At 40.4% G+C, this 25,474-nt stretch overlaps 2 protein-coding genes across 4 annotated transcripts in view; one reads left to right on the forward strand and one right to left on the reverse strand.

Moving 5' to 3' along the window:
• MAP2K6 (mitogen-activated protein kinase kinase 6) overlaps positions 1-21,530 on the reverse strand; it is a 139,392-nt gene extending 117,862 nt beyond the window's left edge. Inside the window, exon 1 of one of the 2 annotated variants that reach the window (XM_008271757.5) lies at positions 21,160-21,530. In XM_008271757.5, the coding sequence (XP_008269979.1) occupies positions 21,160-21,175 (16 nt within the window). In that variant the 5' untranslated portion in view covers positions 21,176-21,530. The remainder of the gene's footprint in view (positions 1-21,159) is intronic. The other variant, XM_089316720.1, reaches the window with a different exon arrangement.
• Positions 21,523-25,474, forward strand: part of ABCA5 (ATP binding cassette subfamily A member 5) — a 151,137-nt gene continuing 147,185 nt past the window's right edge. For both annotated transcript variants that reach the window (XM_089316712.1, XM_089316714.1), the window contains exons 1-2: positions 21,523-21,645; positions 21,830-21,972. The gene's annotated coding sequence lies outside the window, so the exon portion shown is untranslated. The remainder of the gene's footprint in view (positions 21,646-21,829; positions 21,973-25,474) is intronic.

The raw sequence follows: 25,474 nt of genomic DNA on the forward strand, positions 1-25,474 counted from the left end.
GTCTTCTATGCCCTTGGAAAGCTTCTCACACTCCTGACTTTTCACTGTCAGAAATGTACTCCTTTCCTTTAAGCTATTTCCCCCTGAACACTGCAAATTCCCTTGGATGAGTTCTCAATTGAAAACCATATAAGATACACTTATATGTGATTTATTACCTCATTTTTCAGCTGTTATCTAGATGCTAGATTTTTGATAGGAAATATATAGAGGAAAAATATGGTATATCAATACAATGGAATATTATTTGGCTATAAAAAAGAATGAAGCAGTGATGCAGGCTATGTATGACATAGTTGAACCTTGAAAACTTCACTAAGCACAAGAAGGCAGACACAAAAGGTCATACATTGTCTATATCATGTAAAGTATTCCATTTATAGGAAATGTCCAGAAGAAGCAAAGCCATGAAGGCAGAATGTAAGTTAGTGCTTTCCAGGGAATAAGAGAAGAAGAAATATGAATGACTGCGTAATAGGTACAGGGTTTCCTTCTGGGGTGATAAAAATGTTTAGTGACTAGACATGGTGATGGCTGCACAATCTTGTGAACATACTAAAAGTCACTGCATTGAATGCTCTATAACATGATTAAGAGGGTGAATCTATGTTATGAAGTAAGAGGAAAGACCAGAAGAGGTTGAATTTACCAAAAAGACATCCTTAGTTTATTTTATATACAAGTTTGTGTAAGGTGGCCTGGACACTGATAAAAAATAATTTATGTCTACCACATGTCAGGCACTGAGCAAATAAGATTGAAAAGTGTTTTTAAAATTCTGTGCAATGTGTAAATAACCAAAGGAAAAGCCCATTTACTCATTTTTATGAAAATATATGCTGAATATTTACTATAAAATCACAATTACAAAGCAAAAATTATAGCATTTCCTCATTGATTCTCATTTTAACTCTGCCTGACAATTAATATATCCAATAGTGAGAAAAGGAAGCTAAAGTTCTTTGAACCAAGAGAATCAAAGGACTGCGCTCTGAGTTCTTGCCAGGGGTGGCATTAGTGGAGCAGAAGCTCCAGGAAAAGAGATGGAATTTAGATGAGATCTGTTAATTTGCAAACTTGTTATCTTTCCAAAGCTAAATCTCTACAGAGGACAGAGAAGTGTGACAGCTGTTCACTTCTTTTAAAGTGTTGTTTGCAGTCTAACAATCTAATGTTGCTGGCAGCACATCTATTTTTTTCTTTTAAATTCATTCCAAATAATTGAAATATATTTTAGATTTTTTTTAACTTCCAGAAACATCAAATCCAAACCGAGTCACAAAGCTGATGCCGTCCTTTTGAAGATTTCCAAACCTTTCTTGTATTTACGCCCTTATTCAAAGCCCATTCTTCTTCTACCTCTCTTGTTTATCTTTCATTGTTAGCAGAGTGAAAATGTGTAAATGCATTTTGGAAAACAAACAAGAGTCAGTTACACATAAATCCAGGTTACAGTTGAGAGTATGGCTTAAGGAGGTAATTTCTTCCAACTTCCAAAAACTATAAAAGCATGGATGATTTCTTTGAGCTCAACTGAAAGAAAGGTGAAATGTTTGAAATAATCATCCAATAACACTCATCTGTCTTCATTTTTGTTTATGTATTTGTACCAATTCTCTGCATTGTCCACATGTCTTGCCTTAATGTATATTTCCAATCAAAACAGGCATTTCTTGAAAACAATAGGATGTGGGGACTGTCCAGTTACAGGGGGGAAACTGAGGCCCAAGCAGGTTAGACAACGTGAGTGAGTTCACAGTTCCAATTAAAAATACAACATTACTAGTTCATTTTGTTCTCTGATTTGTTGCTAAGTTTGTTGCTAAGAATTGGGCAGAATGTTACATACAGATTTCTGAAATTTCACATTAACAAAAGTTGAAAACATCACACAAAAATAATATCTATTGCTTATGAAATTTGGAAGAGGCCACCTTTGGTTTGTTTTCTATTTCAGCTTCACCTGGGTGCTCCCTCTGTACTTGGGCAAGACTCTGTGAAGCCCTAGAGCACTCTCCTCTTTCAGAAAGCAAGATGGACTTCCAGAGGTACAGCGCGTCTCCAGCCCCACAACAGACACTGAGTTTGTTGCTCTGGAAAACGTCCAGAATGGCAGGCAATCAAATGTGAGTAGCACTAGCATGATCTCATAGGCACATGGGAAGAGCCAGCGAGCTCCCTGGTTCTTGGCAGGCAGGATTGTCAAGTTAGTTAGCTAAAAAACAAAAAGCAGGGTGGGAGACATGCCCATGTGAATGAAAACCGTATCATCAGACCTCAAGTCGCGTCATGTTAAACAGAGGGCAAGTGTGAGCTGGTGAAATGCCAACAAACTGTCATTATGAGTTGAATCATCAAGTGGTAGTTAGAGCAAACTATGTTCAATACCAACCAACCCCTTCCCTACCAACACTGGAATCTTTATTTTTTTCTGAGTACAGTTAGCCAGAGACTTGTCAAAAGAAAGCTCTTTAAAGCCAATTTGGCTTTCTATCCCGCCCCATATCAAGCTCAAAATATTAATAAAAACCTGTTGCTAAGGGATATAGATGCAGATTTGAGTCTAAAATACAGAACCATGCTAATCTATCTGTTGTAAGAAACCTCTCATAGTACATTACAGATTTCGAGTCAGACAATGGATGTCCCCTGAATTTCAAGGATTTTCCTGCCCCTTGCCCCTCTCTCTGACCTCATTTCTCACTGTTCTGCCAGATGATCCCTACATTCCCAACACACAGAGCTGTAGGATTTCCTGCTCCACAGACCAGAGCTGAGTCTGCTGCTTTGACTACCCATCCCCAACCTCTAGTCTTCCCATTCGCCTTTCAAGATCTGCTCAGTTAATTACTTTTCCTTTGAGCTGTCATTAAATCACGAGTATTTCTAGACATATCTGTTCCCATTAGAATGTGAGCTTATTGGAAGTAGAAATCGTCTCTCTACACACTCCCCCATTCCTAGCGGTAAACCACAAAGAGAAGCAGCTAATAAGACACAGAATGGGAATGGGGCACTCATTGGCCCAGTGGGTAAGTGTCCAATTAGGAGGTCCACATCCCCTATTGGAGTACCCACATCAGAGTACTTGGCTTCAATTCCCAGTCCAGTTCCTGGACAGTTCAGTTATGGTCATTGTGAGCATTTCAGAAGTGAACCAGCAGATGGGAGTATGCTATTTCTCTCTCTCGCTCGCTCTCTCTCGCTCTCTCTTGCTCTGTGTGTGTGTGTGTGTGTGTGTATGCACGCGTGCACTTCTTGCTGTCTCCCTGCCCCTAACATAAATAATTTTTTTTAAAGTCCAGCGAATCAATAAATGGATGAATGCACCAAAGACTGAACAGACCAATTCAATCATTTAACCAACTAAATAAGAAAAATTCCTAATTTCTAGGGTGCCTGATGATCTACCTCTGACATTAAGTCTCAGGGATTAGTTTCTGTGCTTACAGGAAGTATATAAGGGTGACCAGAGAATCAAATATTGACTTAGCACCTGAGATGCTGAAAAGCAGCCCACATTCTGGGATTTCAGATCTGTCTTCCTTACTTAGCTAACCACTACCTTGACCTTTCTATTTACTTAATCTCTCTTGGCCATATTGCTGCATCTATAAAAGGAGGTGGTCAGCCTAGATGATTCCTGAACTCTCAGCCAGATGTTTCATGATTCTATAGTCTCATCTTTACATTTTGCCTAGTATCTGCTGCCCAAACTTTGTACCACATATGCTTAGACAATTGTCTCATCATTGGACAATTAATCTGTATTCACACTCAGTCATGAGAGATGTGTGCCTCCTATGTGCTGTTCTCTGGGTTCCAGAGAATTGCCTCAGTTTGTTCACCAGATGGTATTACTTCTCCTGTTACTGTTCCAGTAGCGTCCTTAGAAAGGCAACCAACCGGCAACAGGAAAATCACAGTGTGTATGCTCTGAGCCTCTTCCACTCATGTAAAGTATAAGCAAATCTAAGGAGATGCTTCTCCTATAACAATCAAGTAAAGCTTCAAGTTTTTTATTTCCCATAGTATGCAACTTTATAATGAAGTTTTATTAAAATAATGATAGGAGCAGGAATTGTGGTACAGCAAATTATGCTGCTGCTTGGGACACCAGCATCCCATTCATCTTGAGTACTGGATGCTCCATGCTTCGAATCCACCTCCCTACTAACGTGTCTCGGAGGCAACAAAATGATGGCCCAACTACTTGGGTTCCAGCCACCCACATGGGAGACCTGAAAGGAGTTCCTGGTTCCTGGTTTCAGTCTGGGTTAGCCCTGGCTTTTGCAAGCGTTTGTGGAGTGAACCAGTGAGTGGAAGATATTTCTCTGTCTCTCCCTCTCCTTATCACTCTGCATTTTAAGTAAATAAATATATTTAAATATATATAATATAAAATAATGATATAAAACACCACCAGTCACAACACTGTCAAAGCATCATTTAAATTAACCACCCACATTTCGTTGCTTTCATTTTTTTCATACATTTCTTTCCAGTCTGCTTATTCTGTCAATCTGTTTGTCTCTCCCACCTATGTCCCCAACCCAGAGAAGCTGGCTCTATAGAACCTCCACATGGATGGGGGGATCCAATGGTAACCCCTCAAATGCACAAACATGAGCGATTGACGCTCATCAGCCAATCCAGCAGCCATACATCAATGGATTTTCTTTTAGGAAAGAGAGAATTTGATCTCACATCAGAGACTCTAATTATCCAAGAATGGTAAGAATTGTACCAAAACCACGAAGTCCTACAGATGCCAAGCTGGTGGCTCCTCTATCCTATATGCCTGGTGATGAGTTAACAGAAGCCTGGCCCACAGAGGAAGGCAGAGACAGAGAACAGCTTCAGAGGAAAGTGCAGTGAGGCGTGCTGAGAAGGGAGAGTGGGAAGGAATGAGATCAGAGAACGCCTTACTTAGTTCCCACCATACCCAGCTGTTTCTCCTGTCATTGATTTGGCGCAATTCTCCCTCATGAAGATTACCTTACTTGAGGTAAAACACAAGTGAAATAAACACACGGATACATGCACTAAATTCAAACCACACTTCAGATATGCTTACATCCATACTTCCTGGGTTACACATTCACATTATTATCCTCTCTTCATAATCTATTACATCAAGTGGGCATCTGATAATTTAAACTATTTCCATACTATTATTAAATACGGGTGTTTCTATTTTCCACTATTTTGACATGGTTGTGACACAGTAAGAAGCATGAACTTTAGAATTTAAATGAGCTAGAGTCAAGTCTCTGGCTTCACAATCACTAACTGTATGATCTAAGAAGAGTTATTCACCTGAGGTCCAATTTTCTCCTCTATAAAAAGGGAGATAATATGACCTATTTCTTTGGTTTTCACGAGGATTAGAGGTAATATGTATCCCAAAGCCTTGTAACACAGTAAAAATTCACTCAGTAATCACCATTGTAAGACAGAGTCCTGGAGCAGGCGTTGCGGCATAGCAGGTAAAGCTGCTACTGGTGATGCCAGCAACCTAAATGGGCACGGGTTTGTGTCCCAGCTAGTCCATTTCTGGACCAGCACCCTGCCAATGGCTGGGAAAAGTAACAGAAGATGGCTTAAGTGTTTGGGTTTCTGCCACCCATGTGGGAGACCTAGATAAAGCTCCTGGCTCCTGGCTTCGGCCTGGTCCAGCCCTGGTCATTGTGCCTACCTGGGGAGTGAGCCAGCAGATGGAGGATCTCTCTCTCTCCCTCTTTCTCTCTGTTTCTCCCTCTCTTTTTTCCTCCATCTCTCTGTCTCTGTCTCTCTCTCTCTCTCTCTCTCTCTCCCTCTCCCTCTCTCTGTAACTCTTTCAAATAAATAAATAAATAATCTTTTTTTAAAAAAGGAGTCAGAGTCCCATAAAAGGAAATCTGGATCAAATAGTGTGAAATCATGCAAATTCTTGACACTGGCCAATTGCTTTCCCAAAGACTGTGTCTCCCTACATCCCCCTTGATACATTATCAGAACAGAATGGCTATACAGCTCTTCCCTTAGCACTTGCTTTACTTCTTTTTTAAAAAGCTTATTTATTTTATTTGAAAATAAGAGTTACAGAGAGGAAGAGGGAGAGGCAGAGGCAGAAAGAGAGAGAGACAGAGAGAAAGAGAGATCTTCCATCCTCTGGTTCATTCTCCAAAAGTTCTCCCATATGAGTGCAGGGGCACAAGCACTTGGGCCATCTTCCACTGCTTTCTCAGGTGCATTAGCAGGGAGCCGGATTGGAAGTGAAACAGCCAGGACTCGAACAAGTACCCATATGGGATGCTGGCGCTGCAGCCAGTGACTTTACTCACTATGCCACAGCACAGGTCCCATGCACTTACATTACTCTTATCCAGTTCTGCCTTGCACTTAAATATCTGGGACCCAGGGATGATTTTTCACATTAGACCATGTGCACCTCCTAGTTTGAGAGAAAAAGCTGGTGGCTGTCTTCTGTCTTTAAAGGTACTATCCTAACAATACAGCTGATTCACTGGTCCATTTGCCTCTAATTCTATTCCATTGAGAGACTGGAGCAGGTACTCGGCATGGACGGTAAGTCTGGGCTCATTTTAAACTAGTTTCTGTATCTCTTTTTGTGAGTACCCTTCTGTACCCCAGTTTCCTGTGAATGCATGAGCACACAATAGATGCATGAACAAAGGTTGCTTCTGAAGTTGGAACCGGTGAGGTGGATAATCGTTGCTTATAGGCAGAGCTATTTGGTGGCCTGTATGCGGCAGCCTGGTTCCTTGGACCCTTCACTGAGTCCTGCTTTCCAGCTGACCATTTTGCTTGTTCTTTCTTCCCCTTCCATGTTGACTCATCTAGTTCTTGACTTTCTGCCCAGGTTCTGCTGCCCACTTGTTCTTTCATTCTTTGGATTACCTATCCCACGACCATTTCCCCACCTCTAAGAGATGCCTGATATTTGCCTCACCTTCCTGTGACGCTCTCTGAGTTGCTCACCTGACCCCAACACTTGCAGCCTGCCACCATCAGCACCTTGGCAGGACAATGTGGCATCTGTTATAAGCTGGAAAACTTCCTTCCACTGACCTTACCCCAACCACACCACGCAACACGCCTGAGCACTTTCTTTACAGATTGTCCCCTTACTGAAGTGACTCCTAGTATTTTTAAAACATCATTTTATGCTGAACATACCCAGATCACATTAAGAAAATAAAGTTACCCTATTACCTCTAATAAGTATCCACACAATTATAGTAAGCTTTGTTCCATTAGCCCTAGAACCACATGTTACAAATGGAAGGATGCTGCTTCCTGCAACCACTAAAGTTATCCCTGTATCTATATATACAGCAAAGTTGTAGGTGACAAGCACTGAACACTAATTAAGTTTGGGGACTCATTATAGCAACAGTATGTGTGTGCATGTTTTCTAATTTAATACTGCCCAGTTTGGAGGCATCTAGTCAATTATTAATGACAGAAAATCAGAAGGAAAAGCAGTAGTCTGCTCCAGGACAAGATGCCAAGTCTCTTGTTTTACTTCCTTATTCCCCTGAGAACCACACTTCAAGTGCATTCAGGGCAGCTTGGTGTCCTCGCTCTACTCACAGCCTCTCCTGGCTTCCCAGGCTAATTTGGGTGCCTCACCTTCTTCAGCAACCTTAAGGCCTCTGGCGCCAGACCTTACAGGCAGCTTGTCCTCCATGTTATAGGTTGGACAATGTCCCCTGTCCAAATTAATATGTTGAAGTCCAAATCACCAGCACCTCAGAATGTGACCTTACTTGAAAAGACAGTGGTTGCATACATAATTAATTATGATGAAGCCACACTGGAGTAGGGTGGGCTCTCATCCTCATATGTATAAACAGAGGGGAGTGTGGATAAAAATAGGGAGAACACCATGTTAACCTAAAAGTGGAGACCCAGGTGTAGGAACATCAAAGATTGTATTCAATACGTGTAACTTATAAACTGTATTTTTCTGCAATTAAAAATGAAAAAATATTAGATTCCTTTGTCATTATCCAAAACCAAATTTGGGAAACTAAGTTTGGTAAAACAAAGAACCTTGCGGAATTCCACTGTTCAGCTAAGTAAAACGCGAACTCAAAAGTACGCTGAACAGAAACTAACCACCAGAAACTAAAGCATGAAACAGAGCAGAGGGAGCAGACCCTAATGTCATCTTGATCTTAGACTTCCCACCTCCCAAACTAAGAGATGGGAAGTTCCTGTTATTTAAATGGCACAATCTGTGTTACTTTGTTACAACGGCAAACAAACACACCAGACTATGTGCTTCTCCAGGGTCAAAAAGGGATCCTGTTCATTTTTGTATTCACATAGAACGGTGTAAGTGCATATAATTTATTTAGTTTTCAATACTGCTCATTAAATTCTACCAGGAAAGACAACGTTCTCCACTGCCCACTCTCCGCTCAACACTAACTAGCTGTCTTGACCTTAGGTCACATCAGTAATAAAGACTGATATTTGAGATGGAAAAAATATTTAATATATCAAAAATTTTAAATTCCATTTTTCAGCCAGTTCCAGAATGAAATCTGCATTTCTCTCCCATGTTCCCTATAAAAATAGAAGCCCATTCAGGAACAAAGTCCTGCATGAGAAAACCTGAAACGCCACTTGTATGAGACAATATGGCTGGCAGGTCCTGTCTACCAGCCGGGTCATATGTTCTCTTTAACTTCATGACAAGGTGAGGCAAAGACTGCTCTGTGAACCAGCGTGATTCAGTTTAACCCCCTTATGCACTGCACTGACTCTGACTGAAGGAAGTCATTGAGAAGAAAGAAGAAGACTACTAGATTCAAGAAAACAGTCCATTGTGAGCCCAAGAGCTATAGGTCACTATGGTTTTGAAACCAAGGTAATATCAAGGGAAAAAGTAATTTAATCAATCAATGATAGATCTTTTAACTTTAGTTTTCTGAAATTAAAAATAAAAAAAACAATCCTGAGTTCCCTTGCTGGCATCTAGTAACATTCCTAAGAAAGTAATTTGGCGAAACAAAGAACCTTCCAGAGCTCCACTCTAGAGCTAAGGAAAATGAGAAGTCAGAAGCACATTGAGGGGCCGGCGCACTAAGGTGCAGTAGGTTAATCCTTTGCCTGCAGCACTGGTATCCCATATGGGCACCGATTCTAATCCCAGCTGCTCCTCTTCCCATCCAGCTCTCTGCTATGGCCTGGGAAAGCAGTGAGAGATGGCCAGAGTGCTTGGGCCCCTGCACCCATGTGGGAGACCGGGAAGAAGCACCTGGCTCCTGACTTTGAATCGGCATAGCTCCAGACATTGCGGCCATTTGGGGAGTGAACCAATGGAAGGAAGACCTTTCTCTCAGTCTCTCCCTCTCACTGTCTGTAACTCCAGCTCTCAAATAAAAAAATAAAAAATAAACAAAAGAAGTACATTGAACAGTTTTCCTCTTATTAAACTGATTTCAGATGATTCTAGAGAAGAGAAAAGCACTAAGAAATGGAACATGCAGGTTGGCATGTTAGCAGGTTATAAAAAATGAAAATTACAGCTGTGGTCAAGCTCTGGAAAATATTCTCTGACCTAACTAAACGTTGATTATTGAACCAACAGCTTGCTTATATAATTACAGTGTGTCTATAAACCTGGTTGATATGATAAACTTGTTTAACTATTAACCTCTATATTTCCTGGAGTTTCCATGATCCAAAAAAACACCTAAAAGTTTGACATATGATATATTCCATCTATTAACCTGTTGTGATAAGCTATAATACAATATGTATCTTGGTAAGAAAAGGAAGTTCTTAGAAAATACAAGGTCTTTTAAGCTCTAGATAGTTAGCTGGGGCTGTCTTACTCTTCTAAGGAATTGTTCAGCCTGCATTAACCGACACTGAACAAAGAAAGCTTCTTTTGCTGCCACTGGATACCATAAGTCAATATATATTCTTTCCATACCTACATCGGATTGAGGAACCACTTTCCTGGAAATCACTCCATTTCTGCACTAATTGCCAACACCTTCCTGATCTCCCCTCTCATCCGCAGGACTTCACAACTCAGTGTCTCTGCTAGGATTCTAGTTTATGTTCACGCATTTTCCAGCTCTTACCTCCTACCAGACTTTAAGCTCCTAACGACTTGTGGGAAAGGCAGAGATAAGCAAATTTATGTGTATAGACAGACTACTATAACACAGTGCCTCAAACACAAAAGAACACTCAATGTTTGTTGAATAAATGAATATCAAACATGGGCCAAAGCATATTACATGCATGACCTTGCTTAATCAACATAACAACTCCATGAATGAGTGCTAGGCCCTCCCTTTAGAGGTGAGGAAGCTGAAGCTAGAGGTTAAGTAGATTTTCTAAGGCCTCATAGCTAATAAGTGGGAGGACAGAGTCAAATGTGTTTCTGTCTATTTCCTTCCAGCACAATGTCTTGAACACAATAATTGGTCAAAAATGTATTTGTTGAATTGGTTGAACAAACCCCCTTATTCAAGTTCTCTCTTTAAGTATGCCCAAAGTGTTTAGGATTATTATTTTTTTTCAAATGGCAAAGTGGTATGGGTGCAGGAAGTGGTGGAGAAAGTAGGAAGACCACTTTGCAAGATTTTTAAATATCACAGACAGGTTGTATCTGAATAATTACTGCAAAATCACTTCCATATTTTTTTATCATTCTGTTCCCACTGGTTCTTCAGATTCTAGCCATACTCTTTTTCAAATGTATAATTATTTATTTTGTTTCACTAGAAAGAGAAATAAAGAGAGACAGATAGACAGACATCTTCCATCTGCTAGCTCATTTCCCAAAGGCAAGCAAGAACCATGGCTACGCCCACCTGAAGCCAGGAGCCAAGAACTCAATCTGGGTTTCCCATGTGGGTGGCAGGGACCCAATCAACTGTCACCTGCTGCTTCCCAATGTACACATTAGCAGAATGTTGAAATCAGAAACAGAGCCAGACTTGAGCCCAGCCACACCAATGTGGAATGTGGGCATCCCAAGAGGCATCTTAACCGCTATGCCAAATACCTACCCCTACTCCTAACTCTTATCTGTAACTCATCCCATCCCACATGGGATTGAAGAGTGGGAATAAATGAAGGAAACAGATAACTCCTGGCTTTACCATGGAATCATGGGAAACAACTGAAGCATAGATGTGGTTATTCTGTTTGGCTGGAGATAAAACCAAAAAAAAAAAAAAATCCATCGGTTTAAATGAAAAATTATTCCCACCTCCCCCCATGCCCCATCCCCTCTACCACAAAAAGAGACAGTTTTAGTTTCCTCTGCATTGTCCAGTACAGGAGGAAAACACTGGAAACATGAATTCATTCACAATTTCAAGGAAACTGCACTTGTTATATTTACAAAGAAATAACCAGGAAGAAAGGAAATCACTAAACCAAAAAGGCATTGAACTATTTTTGGCCTTAGGTATGCTGCCACATTGGCCATGTTTTTATTGCTCTTATAAAGCAATTTAACTTAGACATGCAAGGAAACACACAGGGTTTGGGTCTACTTAGTTTCTATGTAATACAGCCTACAAGACACAAAATGGAATCAGTATATGATACTGATGTTTTATCATAAACTCCCTATCGATGCAGATCAGAATCTGTCAACAGACCAATTACAGCCAGCTTCCTTCAACCAATGGACAGGTTATACCTGGAATTCAACCTTAAGAGTCAGAATGAGTCAGACTCAATATTCTGTGGTCTACAGACACTTAAAGGGACAGGTCCAAAGGCATCTATACAGCTAGATACAAGTCAGTCCCTCTTAATTATCTTTCATGGCCCTTTTACACCCAAATTTAACCAAATTCCTATGGAATCCATTCATGTTTTCTATCTCCAACCATGTATTTAGCGTCATGGGCTTCAGAAATTTATTTTGGCCTGACAGCTCAGGCGGAGCAGTCGGAAGCTCAGGTTGCGGGGTCAGACAGACCTTGATTAAAGCCTCCACTCTGACATTGTCAGCCTGGCACCTAACGTCAGTTCTTAAACTCGGGCCTCAGTTGCTCACCTACAAGACAGGTCATCACCTCACTGAGCCCAAGTAAGGATAAAAGGTGTAATTCATGCCCATCACTAAGCAGAGTATCTGGAACACAGTGAGACTACTCAATGGTGATGCCATCTGAGATAAAAAGAATTAGCACTTCCTGGTATGTGACTTAAATTTACCTCATTCTGAATATGGTAAACAAATCTGGGTTCATTCTACCAAAGCCACTGTCTTCAAGGGGCTTCCACCTCTCTTCACCTTCAGAACATGTATCACAATCTTCCCTCGTAAATACATACAACACCCATGACTTATGTGACTCTAAGGAAAAGGACCTTTGAATTCATAAAGAATTGCCCATCCAGGATTACACAGTTAATATAAGAAAACTTCTCTAACATTCGTAGGTGGTGATAACTGTAACATCTCTGGGTAAGATGAAGGCAGTCTAACTATGGAGAGCGACTTTGGTCTTTACACAAAAGACATGGCAGGGGTTGGACACTTGGTGTAACGCTTACGGCACAGAGCTTCGAATGCCTGCATCCCATATCAGAGTGCCTGAATTACAGACTCACCTCCACTTCCAATTCCAGCTTCCTGCTAATGTGCATCCTGGGGGAGCAGCAGGTTGTGGCTCAAATAGTTGGGTCCCTGACACCCATGTGGGAGACCCAGAGTAAGTTTCTGGTCCTAGTTTTGGCCTGGCCTGAGCTGTTGCTGGCATTGGGGAGTGAAGCAATGGATGGAAGTTCTGTATCTTCTTGTCTCTTTCTGACTCTCTACCTTTCAGATACAGCCAAAGTAAACAAACAAAAAAATTTTTAAAAAGAAGTGATAGGACCTCTGAGGTGGGTCATGATGATAGTCAACCAAGGTAACAGTGTGACCATGAGTTGTGTTTCAGTTTATTTACTTTCTAAACATAACAAGAGATCAAGGAGAGAATTAGGAGACCAAAACAAGAGTTATTAAACACCTTCTCAATGGAAGGGAAAGAAGAAAAGACGCAAAGCAAACAGGAAGAGCACGGCTTAGGGGAAAGGACCCCAGGATGGACTAAAGGAGACGGGTAGCTTAGTTCAGAGGAAATGAGCAATGACCTAAAATTCTCATAACTAGGAGAAACACCACTCAGACATTTCCTGTGGGCTGAGACCAAGAGGTCGCTGAGTTGCAGGCCAGTATTTATCCAGGTTAACAACTTCTAATTAAAGTCAAAGAGGAATGTAATCTGGGAGCCCCATCATGAAAAGATTCCCCTACTCTGATGAGTAAAATCATGAAGGACAAGGTCACAAACTTTTTCTGAAAGAGAACAGATAGCAAATATTTTTTTGTTTTATGGGACATACAAGGGTGCATGGATTTCAAATTATTTTGCACCAAAATAAACTTATTTTCTAATTCCACTTTTCCAAGAATTTTTTGAAGTACCCTCCTACTCTGTCTCTGTTATACCTATTCAATTCTATCACTATAAAGCAGAAAACAGCCATGGAAAACATACTGGTGAACATATAGGTGAATGACCACAACTTTGTCCACTAAAACTTTCCTTGTGGACACTGAGCTTGAATTTTACATAATTTTGTGTGTCATAAAATATTATTATTTTGACCTTTCAATTATTTAAAAATGGAAAAACCATGTTAGCTTGTGGGTTGCACTTAAAAACAGATTGGACCGGATCTGGCTTAGGGGCTACAGTTTGCTAGACTTATGATCACATGGGCTTGGCTTTGCATCCCACCTATGCCACTTGCTGGCCGTCCAGCCATGGACCAGTTGATCAATAGTTCATTTCCTCATTTGTAAATTAAGGATGATAACAGTTTCTGCCCTCATAGGGATGTGACATTTGAAAGCATAATGTCAGAAATGTGACTGTCTATAGTAAATGATGATGATAGTATTGTGTTGGAAGTGGAGGGGAGTGGATGTGATCAGGAGAGAGATCTGGGGTTAACAGTCTATACAGACAAGGTTAACCCCAAGGATCTGAGTGAAGGAGGAATATGCACACCAGAAAGTAAAACAGAGGGAATCCCGCAAGTGCCTGTTTGATGCTTTAACCCAGAGCTGAGTTAACTAAATGATGATAATTTGGTGTAGACTTTAGTTGAGTGGATTATAACTTAAATAATCTCTGCAATGTAGAAAGAGAGGTATATGGACTAGGTACTGCACTGTGTGGACCAGCTCAGCAAAGGAAGAGGTTCTGAGGAGATACAGCAGGAAACAAAACCCAGGGAGGAAGTGGATGGGCAGTGCCAGCGGTTGAGGAGGAAGTGGGGAATCATCTCATTTTGGGGTCATCCCTGTGCAGTTCCCTGTGTTGTCAGAGGACAGTCAATTGTTTAAAAGCTTCTAACTGTCCCTGACAACCTCAAGAGGCTCCAAAGACTTAAAAACCAGCCCTTGATGGCAGCACAGGCCAGACACCCATGCCAATCCTATCCTGATTGGATTCCTTGAACAACTCAACTTAGTTCTGCACACTTTTAAAAGAGAAAGTTATCAAAGGATCATGCAACCTTTAAATCTGTTTAGAAGGCCTAAGTAGGATAAATGACGCTTCTTTATCCATAATAACTTGCATTTTATTCTTTTACTGCAATTTTAAAATAATTAAACGAAGACATATGAGGATATCAATGCAAAAAAGAAGCATAGAAAGAAAATTATATTATAATTTCATTACTTCAAACCTCTTATAAGACTTACTATAAGAAAGATAGTTGACCCTACTAATGAAAAATACTTTCACTGTCAGACATCGACTGAGCACCTATTTATAAGCACGGTGCAAAAAATCCGGAAATGCAAAGATATATGAGATTACTTCAAAAATTTCTTGGAAAGGGGAATTTAAAAGATAAACTTATTTGTGTGCAAAAAATTTCTGAAAAACATGGATAGTTTTTCATAATACGTTTTTGTCATGAATTCTTTGAAGATATCTCCTATGCATAGATTTCAAAAATGTTTTGCACCAAAATAAATATATCTATTAATTTCATCTTTCCTATGAACTTATCAAAGTACCGTTAAGTATAAGAAACCTAGCTACCCAGTAGGGGCTTTCAAGTGAGCTGGTTCATAGAAGGCAAGCAACAGTCACAGTGGTTAAAACCTACAGCTGCACCATATAGGCACTGGGAATCAGAAGGAGAGCATTTGAAAAATATCCTTTGGCAGAAGACTGCTGAGAAATCCGCTGCCATGATTCATGTATCACTATTTCTCAAGCAAAGAAAGCTACTCCCTGTTGATGGCACCATCAGGCCCCTTCCAGCCTGCGTCCCACAAAAACAAACAAAACACAATTGTGAAATATAAAAAGATTCTGTGGGGCCAGTGCTCAGCGGGTTAAAGCCCTGGCCTGAAGCACCGGCATCCCATAGGGGCACCGGTTCCAGTCCCAGCTGCTCCTCTTCCTATCCGGCTCTCTGCTATGGCCTGGGAAAGCAGGACCTCTGCACCCACGTGGGAAACCCGGAAGAAGCTTCTGGCTCCTGGCTTCAGATCGGCACTGCTCCGGCCGTTGCGGCCATCTGGGAGTGAACCAACGGATGGAAGACCTCTCTCTCTGTCTCTACCTCTCTCTATAGCTCTTTCAAATAAATAAAATAAATCTTAAAAAAAAAGATTCTGAAGAAAAAAAATATGTCGTGTATAGAATTACTGGTCTTGGTGTGGTTTAGTGAGAGGAACTCTGGGAAAAGAACCAGGAGACTCAAGTTTACCTGTGGCTGTACTGCCTTCAGACAGACCACTCACTCCAAAGCCTCAATCAGCTCACTTGTGAACTCCTTTCATAATTCTCAATTCTATCACTGAACACCAGGAGACATCAATAAGCGTATTGATTATGGCTATGTTAAGAATATGTTTAGTCAAATTGCCTTAGAAAACTAGAGAGATCATCACAACTGACCCTGCCTTAATTCCTCTAACAAATCTGGAAAATTTAAGCCAATCACCCTTTGCAATTAGGCATTGTATATGAAGCCAACAAACCAAAAAATACATTCAGCCACAATGCACATAACACAACCAGGTGCTATGTAAGAATTATTCACTTCTAAAGAAAAACTAACTTTGCCCATAGAGATTACAGAAAATGCAGATATGCCCAGTCTGAAGTTATTTCCCAAATTGGGATTTTAATCAGATCATCACATTTTTCTAATTATTTCCATATGGGTCTGGACAGTTACAGCATAAGAAATATGAGCTTATAAAATATTAGAAGACATTTTGGTTAAAACTAAAACTAGAAGTTATCAATGAATTAAATTATTTAGATGTATGGAATCTATCTTTCAACCCATGATTACCTATCAAGTACAATATTGCAATTATCTTGTCTGACTTGAAAAATAATTTGATCCCCAAGTTAAAATTTAGATATATATTTTATGAGACTATAAAATAAACCCCAATACACAAAGCAGAAATTTTTTAAAAAGTGAAAGATTAGATTCATTACTAAAAAACACACATACGAGTAGATTATTAGTATGTTTTATCAGGTTGTCAAAGATTTTCTTAAAATTATTATACCCAGGATGAAGACAGGCATGACCTTTCTGGGGAATAGTTTATTTGGCAATGTTTCTACTATACTGATTGAAAGGAGAAAGTGGAAATTCCAAATATTATCGGTAGGAATGAGAATTAGTGTTACTTCTCTGAAGGCAATTTGGCAATATAACCAGGGCTGCCCTTTGGCCCAGGACCTCCCCTTCTAGGAATAATTGTAAGGAAATAATTGGGCAAAAGTGCAAAAGGATATTTTCAAGGTATTTCTTGCAGTGTTGTTGATTGCTGCAAAAAAAATTAATGGCAACAATGTGGAAATCCAATGGCAGGATAGTTTAAAAAATGGCTATATTCTTACAAATTAAAACAGATAATTGTGAAAAATAATGAGGTAACCATATGCACATCAATATGGAATCATATCTACGATAAATGCTAGAGTATAAAAAGGCAAGTTGCAGGATATCACATATAGTATGTAAAACATCATAATTGAGTATGGATAGATACAAATGCACAGATAGTCACAAAAACTAAGCAGTAATCTGCTTGAGTTGGCTTTGAGTGAGTTTTACATTCTCATTATGAATTTCTCTCTGGTTTGAATTCTTCAATGAGTAGATATTGGTTTTATAATAATAATAATAATAATAATAACTATTTCCCAAAAAGAATGTAGAATGGGAAAAACTGGACGTGCATAAACTGTAGTTTCACTACCAGGAATTTAGTCTAAGGTCATTATTTGCACAATAATGAATGAACTGGGACGATCAGCATGGCAAGACTTGTACTATTGCAAGTTTAAACAAATATAATGGATTTGGATATTACAAATGTATAAATATATTAACTTGTAAATATTTTATGGCATATTGGGGAATGAAACAAAAGGTAACTAAACAGACATCAGTTTTTATACATTTTGGATTTACATACATTTTTGGATATATACATATATATATATTTCATATTTATAAAATGGAAGAAAAGTCCACCAAAAAATATAGGCCGAAATACATACTTCAGTAATTAGAAATTCTTATTTTCCTTTTTTATCAAATGCTTCTAATGATAAGCAGGTATTATTTATATATCCTTTTTTTTTAAAGTATTCTTTGCAGATCTTTAAGATTTTAAGGTGCTAGGGAATAGTTAATATTCATATGTGAAAAACAAAAGGATGAGAATATCAACTCTTTTCTCAAGCATTAAATTTACCACCAGGAGATCCTCTGAAGCCCCCTCCTGCTAACATATATCATACTCGAAAAACTGAATGCCACCCTCGTAGAAACAAGCTCAGGAAACCCAAGGTACCTATTCTGATTTTGTGTCCTGAGATGTACGAGGTTATAAAACACACTGGCTCAGATTACAGGCTAAGCATGACAACTCCGTCTGGTACAACCTAACAAAAGAATTCACACAGAATGAGAAATTTACACATTTCATTTCCCAGGGTGGAACGAATCAGAGACGCAAAAAACTCAGTAGGGTTAAGCCCTTACCTACCTCTTCTGCTATATGCTTCTGAACCATGTCTTAGAGGTACTTCTTACCTGATTTATTAATTACTATAGCAAACTGAAATAAACTAATATTTTTAAAGATGAGCTGGAGAAGTGAAAAGAGTATTTTCACAGGATCAAACTTTTTGTGTATTTTCAGGTGAACTGGGAGATGTCAGCACTCCCGCCCTTTGCCCCTCCCTCTCTCAAAAGATCATTATGGCTGATAACAATAGTTTTTCTCTCCTGGGTAGTGTAGATGACACATTTTTCCTGTGGCTTGTCTTCCTGTAATGTGCAGGAATTCCTGCACTTTCTGGGTGTTCTTCCTGTTAACTTACATTTCAGATTTCCTCAAAAGGCATTCTACTGTTTTAATATTTGAAAAAAAAAAAAAATGTCAGCTCAACCCCAGACAGCTAATATAAACAAGCTGAAAAGCATACCACCTAAAGTTACAACTGTGGAAAACACAATTTCTTTTTAAGAAATTCTTTCTCAGAATCTCACTGTTGGTAAGGCTGCAAAGAAGTAACTCAGTACTTCCAGCTCCCAGGGAGTCTGTAATTCTTTGCCTCTTCTGTGCCTTAAATTAGAGATCTGTAAAACCAAATTATAGTGATCTAGAAAGTTCATAAAGGTCCTTGAATTGAACATGTTGTTAAATTTTTCAATACTATGAGATTGTATCCACCTTTCACTTTTCCTCCCATTTTGTTTGGCTGGAGTATGGAAAAGAAGTTTCGTACTGCAAAAAGATTTGTGTTGGCCATTTGAGGATAGCATGGCTGAATTAGGCTAATTCCACACTCAAAGTCCAGGCCAAGGCACCTTTGCTGTTTCTAAAATGATCACCCACTTCTTTCCGTTAGTAATTTTCCTTTTAGACAAGAACCCCATGTTCACACCACATGTTCCAAAGGGTTCCAATCAAGAAAACGCATCTGGGTAAACGGGAATTGATTTGAAGTCCATCCGCACCTGATCCTTTCTAGTTACACCCATCAAGGAAGAGCACCACTCTCATGTATCTTCTCTGGCTTCCAGACTCAAAAGTGTTTTACTAAGAGGGAGCAATTTTGGGAGTCAGCCCCAAAACTTGCAAAAAGAAATCAGATTTAGTTTAGACGCTAAGATCCAAAGATAAGATCATGCTAAGCAAAACCTCTTCCCAAAACCTTTCTAACTATCAAATTGTTAGGATCACTCTGAATTCCAACAGTGCCATTTCTCTTCCATATCTGTCCTATTATCTTGTATTATAATGGTTTCCTTACACGCTCACTTTCATCAATCAGATGATACTAAGTTCACTGAAGGAAAGGATTTCATTTTAAATAATTTTATGCATCCCTAAATCCTATGCACGTGCAGGCACACTGTACTTGCATATATATACACTCATAAATATACAAGTGAACATACATGAACATGTATGAGTGAACTTCAAAATGTTAACAGAAATATAAGACAATGTACATTTTCCATCAACTTTCTGAAACCTCTTCATATAACATATACTTAAGCAAGTATTAAACTGAACTGAATGAATGAGTGGATGTCTACCAAATACAAAGTAACTAGATGCCATCACTTGACTACATCAAGTAGGGACTGCATCACCTAAATTATTATTTCTCTGTACAGTTAAGAGATTTTGGGTTTACCCTATTTATGAAACCTCATATGCCAATTCTGAGGTTATTCATCACTCTTAATTTTTCAGACTTTCATTTTCCCCTTCATTCAAGGAAAAGTAGAAACCCACTGTGAGCTCTTGAAGAAATATTATGTCCTTCTCAGACTGTTGAGATAAATGACCCCTCATCAGGAAGAATTAAAAAGCAATGCCACAACTTCCAAAAAAATGTGGCAAAAAAAGCTTATTTAGACACTTTAATTTCACCAACTCTTACTCAAATAATGACCCAGGTGCCGGAACTCATTTGTACCTAACTCATCTCTTCATGCCATACATTCTTATATGGCGTATGCTTTTAATATAAAGAAGGAATTGTTCTTAAACAAGTGACTTAGAATTCTATAGGCACCTTACAGCACTCGCTCAGCTCTTAGATGCCATGTCAGGAATTTATTTAAAATTCCCTCTCCAGGATAACATCAAGCCTGCAAGATACAACTTTGAAAAAAAAAAAAAGAAGAAGAAAAAAAGAAAAAGAAACAAATGTAAAGAAAACAACCATAACCCTGAACGTCTGACCTATTATAGGTGACTAAATATATTCAAAAACATGCTTAAAAGATTTCATTATGGTTGTCAATGAAACAGTGCAGTCGCCTCATGTTGCTGTTATGTTGAAAAGTAGTTTTCTCCTTGATATTTCTTCCCCGAGATGCAAAGCATCTCCCAAATGGGCAGACATAAAACATTATTTAGGTCCTCTCTGCTGCTTTTAAATACTGTGCACCAAGAGCAATTGGTGTGAAGTGCAGACCTCCGAGGAGCAGAAGTTCACGTCTGCTTTTTTCTAATATGCTGTTATTTACACTTCACCTTTACTTCCTTTAAAAAAAAATCAAAAGTTGCCTAATGTTCAAAGCGATATCAATGGAAATTCAGCTAAATACTAACATCGCAACGGTTCATTCCCCAAGGAATATTAGATTACATTAATTTCCCAGTAGTTTACCTCAACTTTTACCTTTCATGTTCGTCTACAGACTTTTGAAAACTTTGTAATCCTGTTGCACACAAAATTACTTATCATATATGTGCATACTAAAGATTTTTACAATTACATAAAGCATTGCACATTTAGACGCTACCAACCTGCTCTATCTTTCCTGACTGTGCAAAAGGCAAAAAGAGCTCAGTAATCCTAGCAGAAGAATGCAAATAACGTCAATGCACAGCTGAACTGCAAGCCCTGCCTTACAGGAACTCTCTGTGTCTGCAAAAAAAGGACACATACTAAACAGGAAATGCAACTGAGCTGTGGAAAACCTCAAACTTAAAAATGCAATCGCCAGGCGAAAATTGCATCCATGCATTCATAAATGCATGCACAACCCTTTGCATTTTTGCAAGTAATGCAAATAGACTCTTACCTTTCGACTGAGACATTTTCCCCTTTCCTTTGATGGGGGAGGGGAGCACAAAAGACTTTGCCTTGCTTCTCTTCTGTAGCTAGTTTTGCAACAAAGATGCAAGCTGCAGGCGTGCAATCTTCATGCAAGTGGAGTTTCTCTTGACCGATGCAGCAGATGGACTTTCAGAGAATCAAGATGGAAATGCACACCTTGCAAAACAGGCAGGAAAGTGATTTTTCCTCCAGTTGCAACGTTAGGGAAGGCTGTGCTGCAGCTACATGATGGGCCAGGGCTGGCAGCTAAAAGCTCCAAACTTGGAACTGAGTATCTTAGTGCGCAGACGTCCTTCCTGCGAAGGACGCGGGGGCCTCTGGGTAATGTAGTTCCCACGCGGAGTACGCGGGGCTCTGATTTAAGGAAACGTGGTCGTCTGGGTCGCTGCGCGAGATGACTGGGTTCCACAAAGATTGCGCCCGGTTAGACAAGTCAGACGCACACTCGGTAGTAAGTGACGGGCGGAACGTTGCAAGGCGAAGGGCAGGGGGCGTTTTTATTCCCGAAAAGCCCCTGAAACAGTTAAAGAACGCTAGGTTAACCAGGGAGCCTGTGGCTGCTCGGGAAAGGCTGCTGGGTGGTTAGTGGGTCGATTCTGCCGCTCCAACACCTGTTCTGCCGTTGCTGCCTGCAGGCGTGTTACCCTCCCACCTCCATTTTTGAAAACATTTTTCTCGCACGGAGAATTTGCCGGTGATCTGGAGAAGATGCAAAGTTCCATGTAGTCAGAACCGATCCAGAGCAGTTCTTTTCAAGGAATCTGAAAGTCACTGCGGGGTAGGTGTGGGGCGGGGAGGCTGGAGAGGTCTCATTTCTTACAGGGTTTCAGAGGAAGTTCTCCTTTTTAGATGTTGTAATCCAAGAAATCATAAACGAAGTTACAAGCAAAGAAATTTAGGCACTTTTTTTCCTCCACCTAGGAGGTGGCATAGGAAAGTCCCTGGCCTAGGGGAGAAAGTGAATGCTAATCTGGAGTAACTAATGTTAAAACCTTTAATTTATGAAGTAAAAGTAACGATATTTCTTGAGCACCCAGGATTTGCCGGGGCCTTTTCTGGGGCCCTGGGCGATCTCTTTGCCCTGCATTGCTTGTGGTTGAAGGGAGACTGGTGTCCTGGTGGAGAAAAGCATTGCTCCCTTCACGAAGAAGCCACGGATAGAAGGGTCCTTAAAAGTACTTCTTCGCAAAATAGAATTCAAAGATAAGTTTATTTTGGAGCAAAAAAAATTTTTTTTAAATACATGCGTTGCTTTTTTTCATAATGTGCATTCTCCAGGAATGTTTTTGCAGATCCCTTGTATGCATGGATTTCAAGAATTTCAGCAGCAAAATAAACTTGTCTTCTAATTCCACTTTCCACAAAGATTTTGAAGTACTCCCATGCATAAAATAATTATGTACAGGGAATGGAGAGGACTGGAGGGCTTGGGTTGAAATGAGCTCAGACTTTATTGAATAGAAGAGAGTCAGAAATGTTCTTTTTAAGGTGGAAAGGGAGATATTGAGGGTGTCAGGCTACAGACAGGTAAGCAAAGCTTGGTGAGATTGAGGATAATCTCTTCCGAGGACGGTGCTGCCTTAAATGCAGGAGGGGGCCAGATTGATAGGTGAGGACTTCCTAGGGCCTGAGAGGCTGGCTAGATGTTTGGACTTTATTCCTCAGGTGCTTAAGGAGGTGGTGAAAGGGTTTTGAGAAGGCGTGTAGTCTAATCAAAGCATTGTTTTAGAAAGTAAATTTGCCCTCAGCAATCAAGTTGAGTTAGAACTGGGAGAGGCCAGAGATAGGTCAGGTCATTAGTGAAAGGCAAAGGGAGGCGCTTTGAGAAACGATTCAACCACATTTGATGACTGCAATGAAAACTATTGGAATTTTATTAAGAATTCTAGGAAGTCAGGGTCATCTGAATAATGGATGAATCAGAGAGAAGAAGGCCACCATGTTTTACTGCAAACCAGCAAATCAACCCTTAGAACAAATATGCAGTAGTCAAGTAGGGAATAGTGTTCACTGAGCTAAGTTGATCTCCCTTACAGACACTATTGAGAATTAATCAGGGCAATCTCACATTCGTGTCAGCTTTTCTGCCCCTAAGAGAAAGGCATTGCTGGCCCATGAGCACGGGTGCAAAGACTTTCTCACTCTCTTTCACTTCCCTTTGGAGCTAATCTATAAATTATCCCTTCCTTCCTTGTGCACAAAAGCTCAGAGTCTCCTTGAACCAGTATTTTTTCTTGCAGAATCGTTTAACCAGGAGACATATGCATGAAGAAGCATTTCATTGCATACACTTCTCTTTCCCAGACACTGATGAAGCGTCTGTAAAGTTCCGGTCCGGAGGTAGCTTGCTTAGCTCAAGCAGGGCCTGAACAGCCACCCAGAGCTTGCTGCAATTTGCATGTTATATGGTCAGTTGCATTGCCCTTAAATTGCTTCAGAATCCCTTCTTTCTGGAAGAGTTCTAATCACTACCTCTCCGGTGCTTTTCACTACTGTCATTTGTACCCATTCTTTCTCTGCATAGGTGTGCACAGCTCATAGCTGGCCAATGAGTCATGTTCTGAAAGGCAATCTAGAATCATTTTTCTATATATGTATATGTATCAATTGCCTTTCTTGAGGTCATCTGTGTGTGCTTTTGCCTTGAATCCTTCATCTTTGTAATTTTCTGTAGTTTAGATATTTATAAAATGAAGTCTGATAAACTCTCCTCTCGGTTTCTAATTATCATCAGGATTAATTAATTTATTTTTTATATTTTTATTTATTTATTTTTTGGACAGGCAGAGTTAGACAGTGAGAGAGAGAGAGACAGAGAGAAAGGTCTTACTTCCGTTGGTTCACCCCCGAAATGGCCGCTACAGCCAGTGTACTGTGCCAATCTGAAGCCAGGAGCCAGCTGCTTCCTCCTGGTCTCCTATGTGGGTGCAGGGCCCAAGCACTTGGGTCATCCTCCACTGCCTTCCCATGCCACAGCGCCACAGCAGAGAGCTGGACTGGAAGAGGAGCAGCCAGGTCAGAATCCAGCGCCCCAAGCAGGACTAGAACCCCGGGGTGCCGGTGCTGCAGACAGAGGATTAGCTCTGTGAGCCGCGGCACCGGCCCTCTTTTTTTTTTTTTTTAAAGATTTTATTTGTTTTATTTGAGAGTTAGAGTTACAGACAGTGAGAGGGAGAGACAGAGAGAAAGGTCTTCTGTCCGCTAGTTCACTCCCCAAATGGCCACAACGGCCAGAGCTGCACCAATCCGAAGCCAGGAGCCAGGCACTTCTTCTTGGTCTCACATGTGGGTGCAGGGGCCCAAGGACTTGGGCCATCTTCCACTGCTTTCCCAGGCCACAGCAGAGAGCTGGATTGGAAGAGGAGCAGCAGGGACTAGAACTGGTGCCCATATGGGATGCCGGCACTGCAGACGCAGTATTAACATACTGTGCCATGGCGCCGGCCAGGATTAATTTCTAACTCCTTGGCTTGGTACAATTGGCTCTGCAAGACGTGGTCCATGCCTACTCTCAAGAGACTAAAGCTAGCAGAAGCCAAGATTTGTCCTCTGCGTTTTGATACGCTGTTCCTTCTATCTGGCCACCCTTTTCCATTCTGTTTGGCTTGTTCTGATTTGTTCTGTTCTTCCTTTGTGATGCATCTCCCTGTCACCACTCTCATATGAATTAGGCCTAGTTCCTAATTTTGTAACACCCTCCACATACCACTCTCCTAACACTCATCAAAGGGCCACCAGATGTTCCTTTATGTATTTGTCTCCCCTGGAGGCTAGACTACTGGAGGTTAGACATTCCCTGTTACCTCTGCATGCCTACTGCCCAGGACAGTGTCTAGCACATCTTGTACTTAAATGAAGATTGAAATAATAGAATAGATGAAGAATAGCTGAAGAAAGGACCTATAACCTTGGCCAGGCTGGAATCCCTGGATTCCGACAATGGAGCTCCCAGCACTGGAGAAACTAGAGCCCCTGGGAAGAGTCTGAGCTGTTGGGTTAGAAGTGTGAGATTCCTGGAAGGAGGCCCTTAGGTGACATCAGACTGGCTTCCGAAGAAATTATTTTAGAAGCATGTGCAGGGGGTGGGGATAGAGGATATGTATGATGTTACATCAAATAGGAGCAGTACCTGTAACTTAGTATCTCAGTAGCAGTGGTCTGTACTGGGGGGCAGTTTTGCTTCCTAGGGAGAGTTAGCAGTATCTAGAGAGGTTTTGTCACAATGAGGCTGAGGAGGTGATACTGTCGCCTAATGGGTGGATGCTAGTGATCACACTACT

This window comes from Oryctolagus cuniculus, chromosome 17 (assembly GCF_051225735.1).
Source record: "Oryctolagus cuniculus isolate XC-2025 breed Fujian yellow rabbit chromosome 17, ASM5122573v1, whole genome shotgun sequence".
In the NCBI taxonomy this organism is placed as follows: Eukaryota; Metazoa; Chordata; class Mammalia; order Lagomorpha; family Leporidae; genus Oryctolagus; species Oryctolagus cuniculus.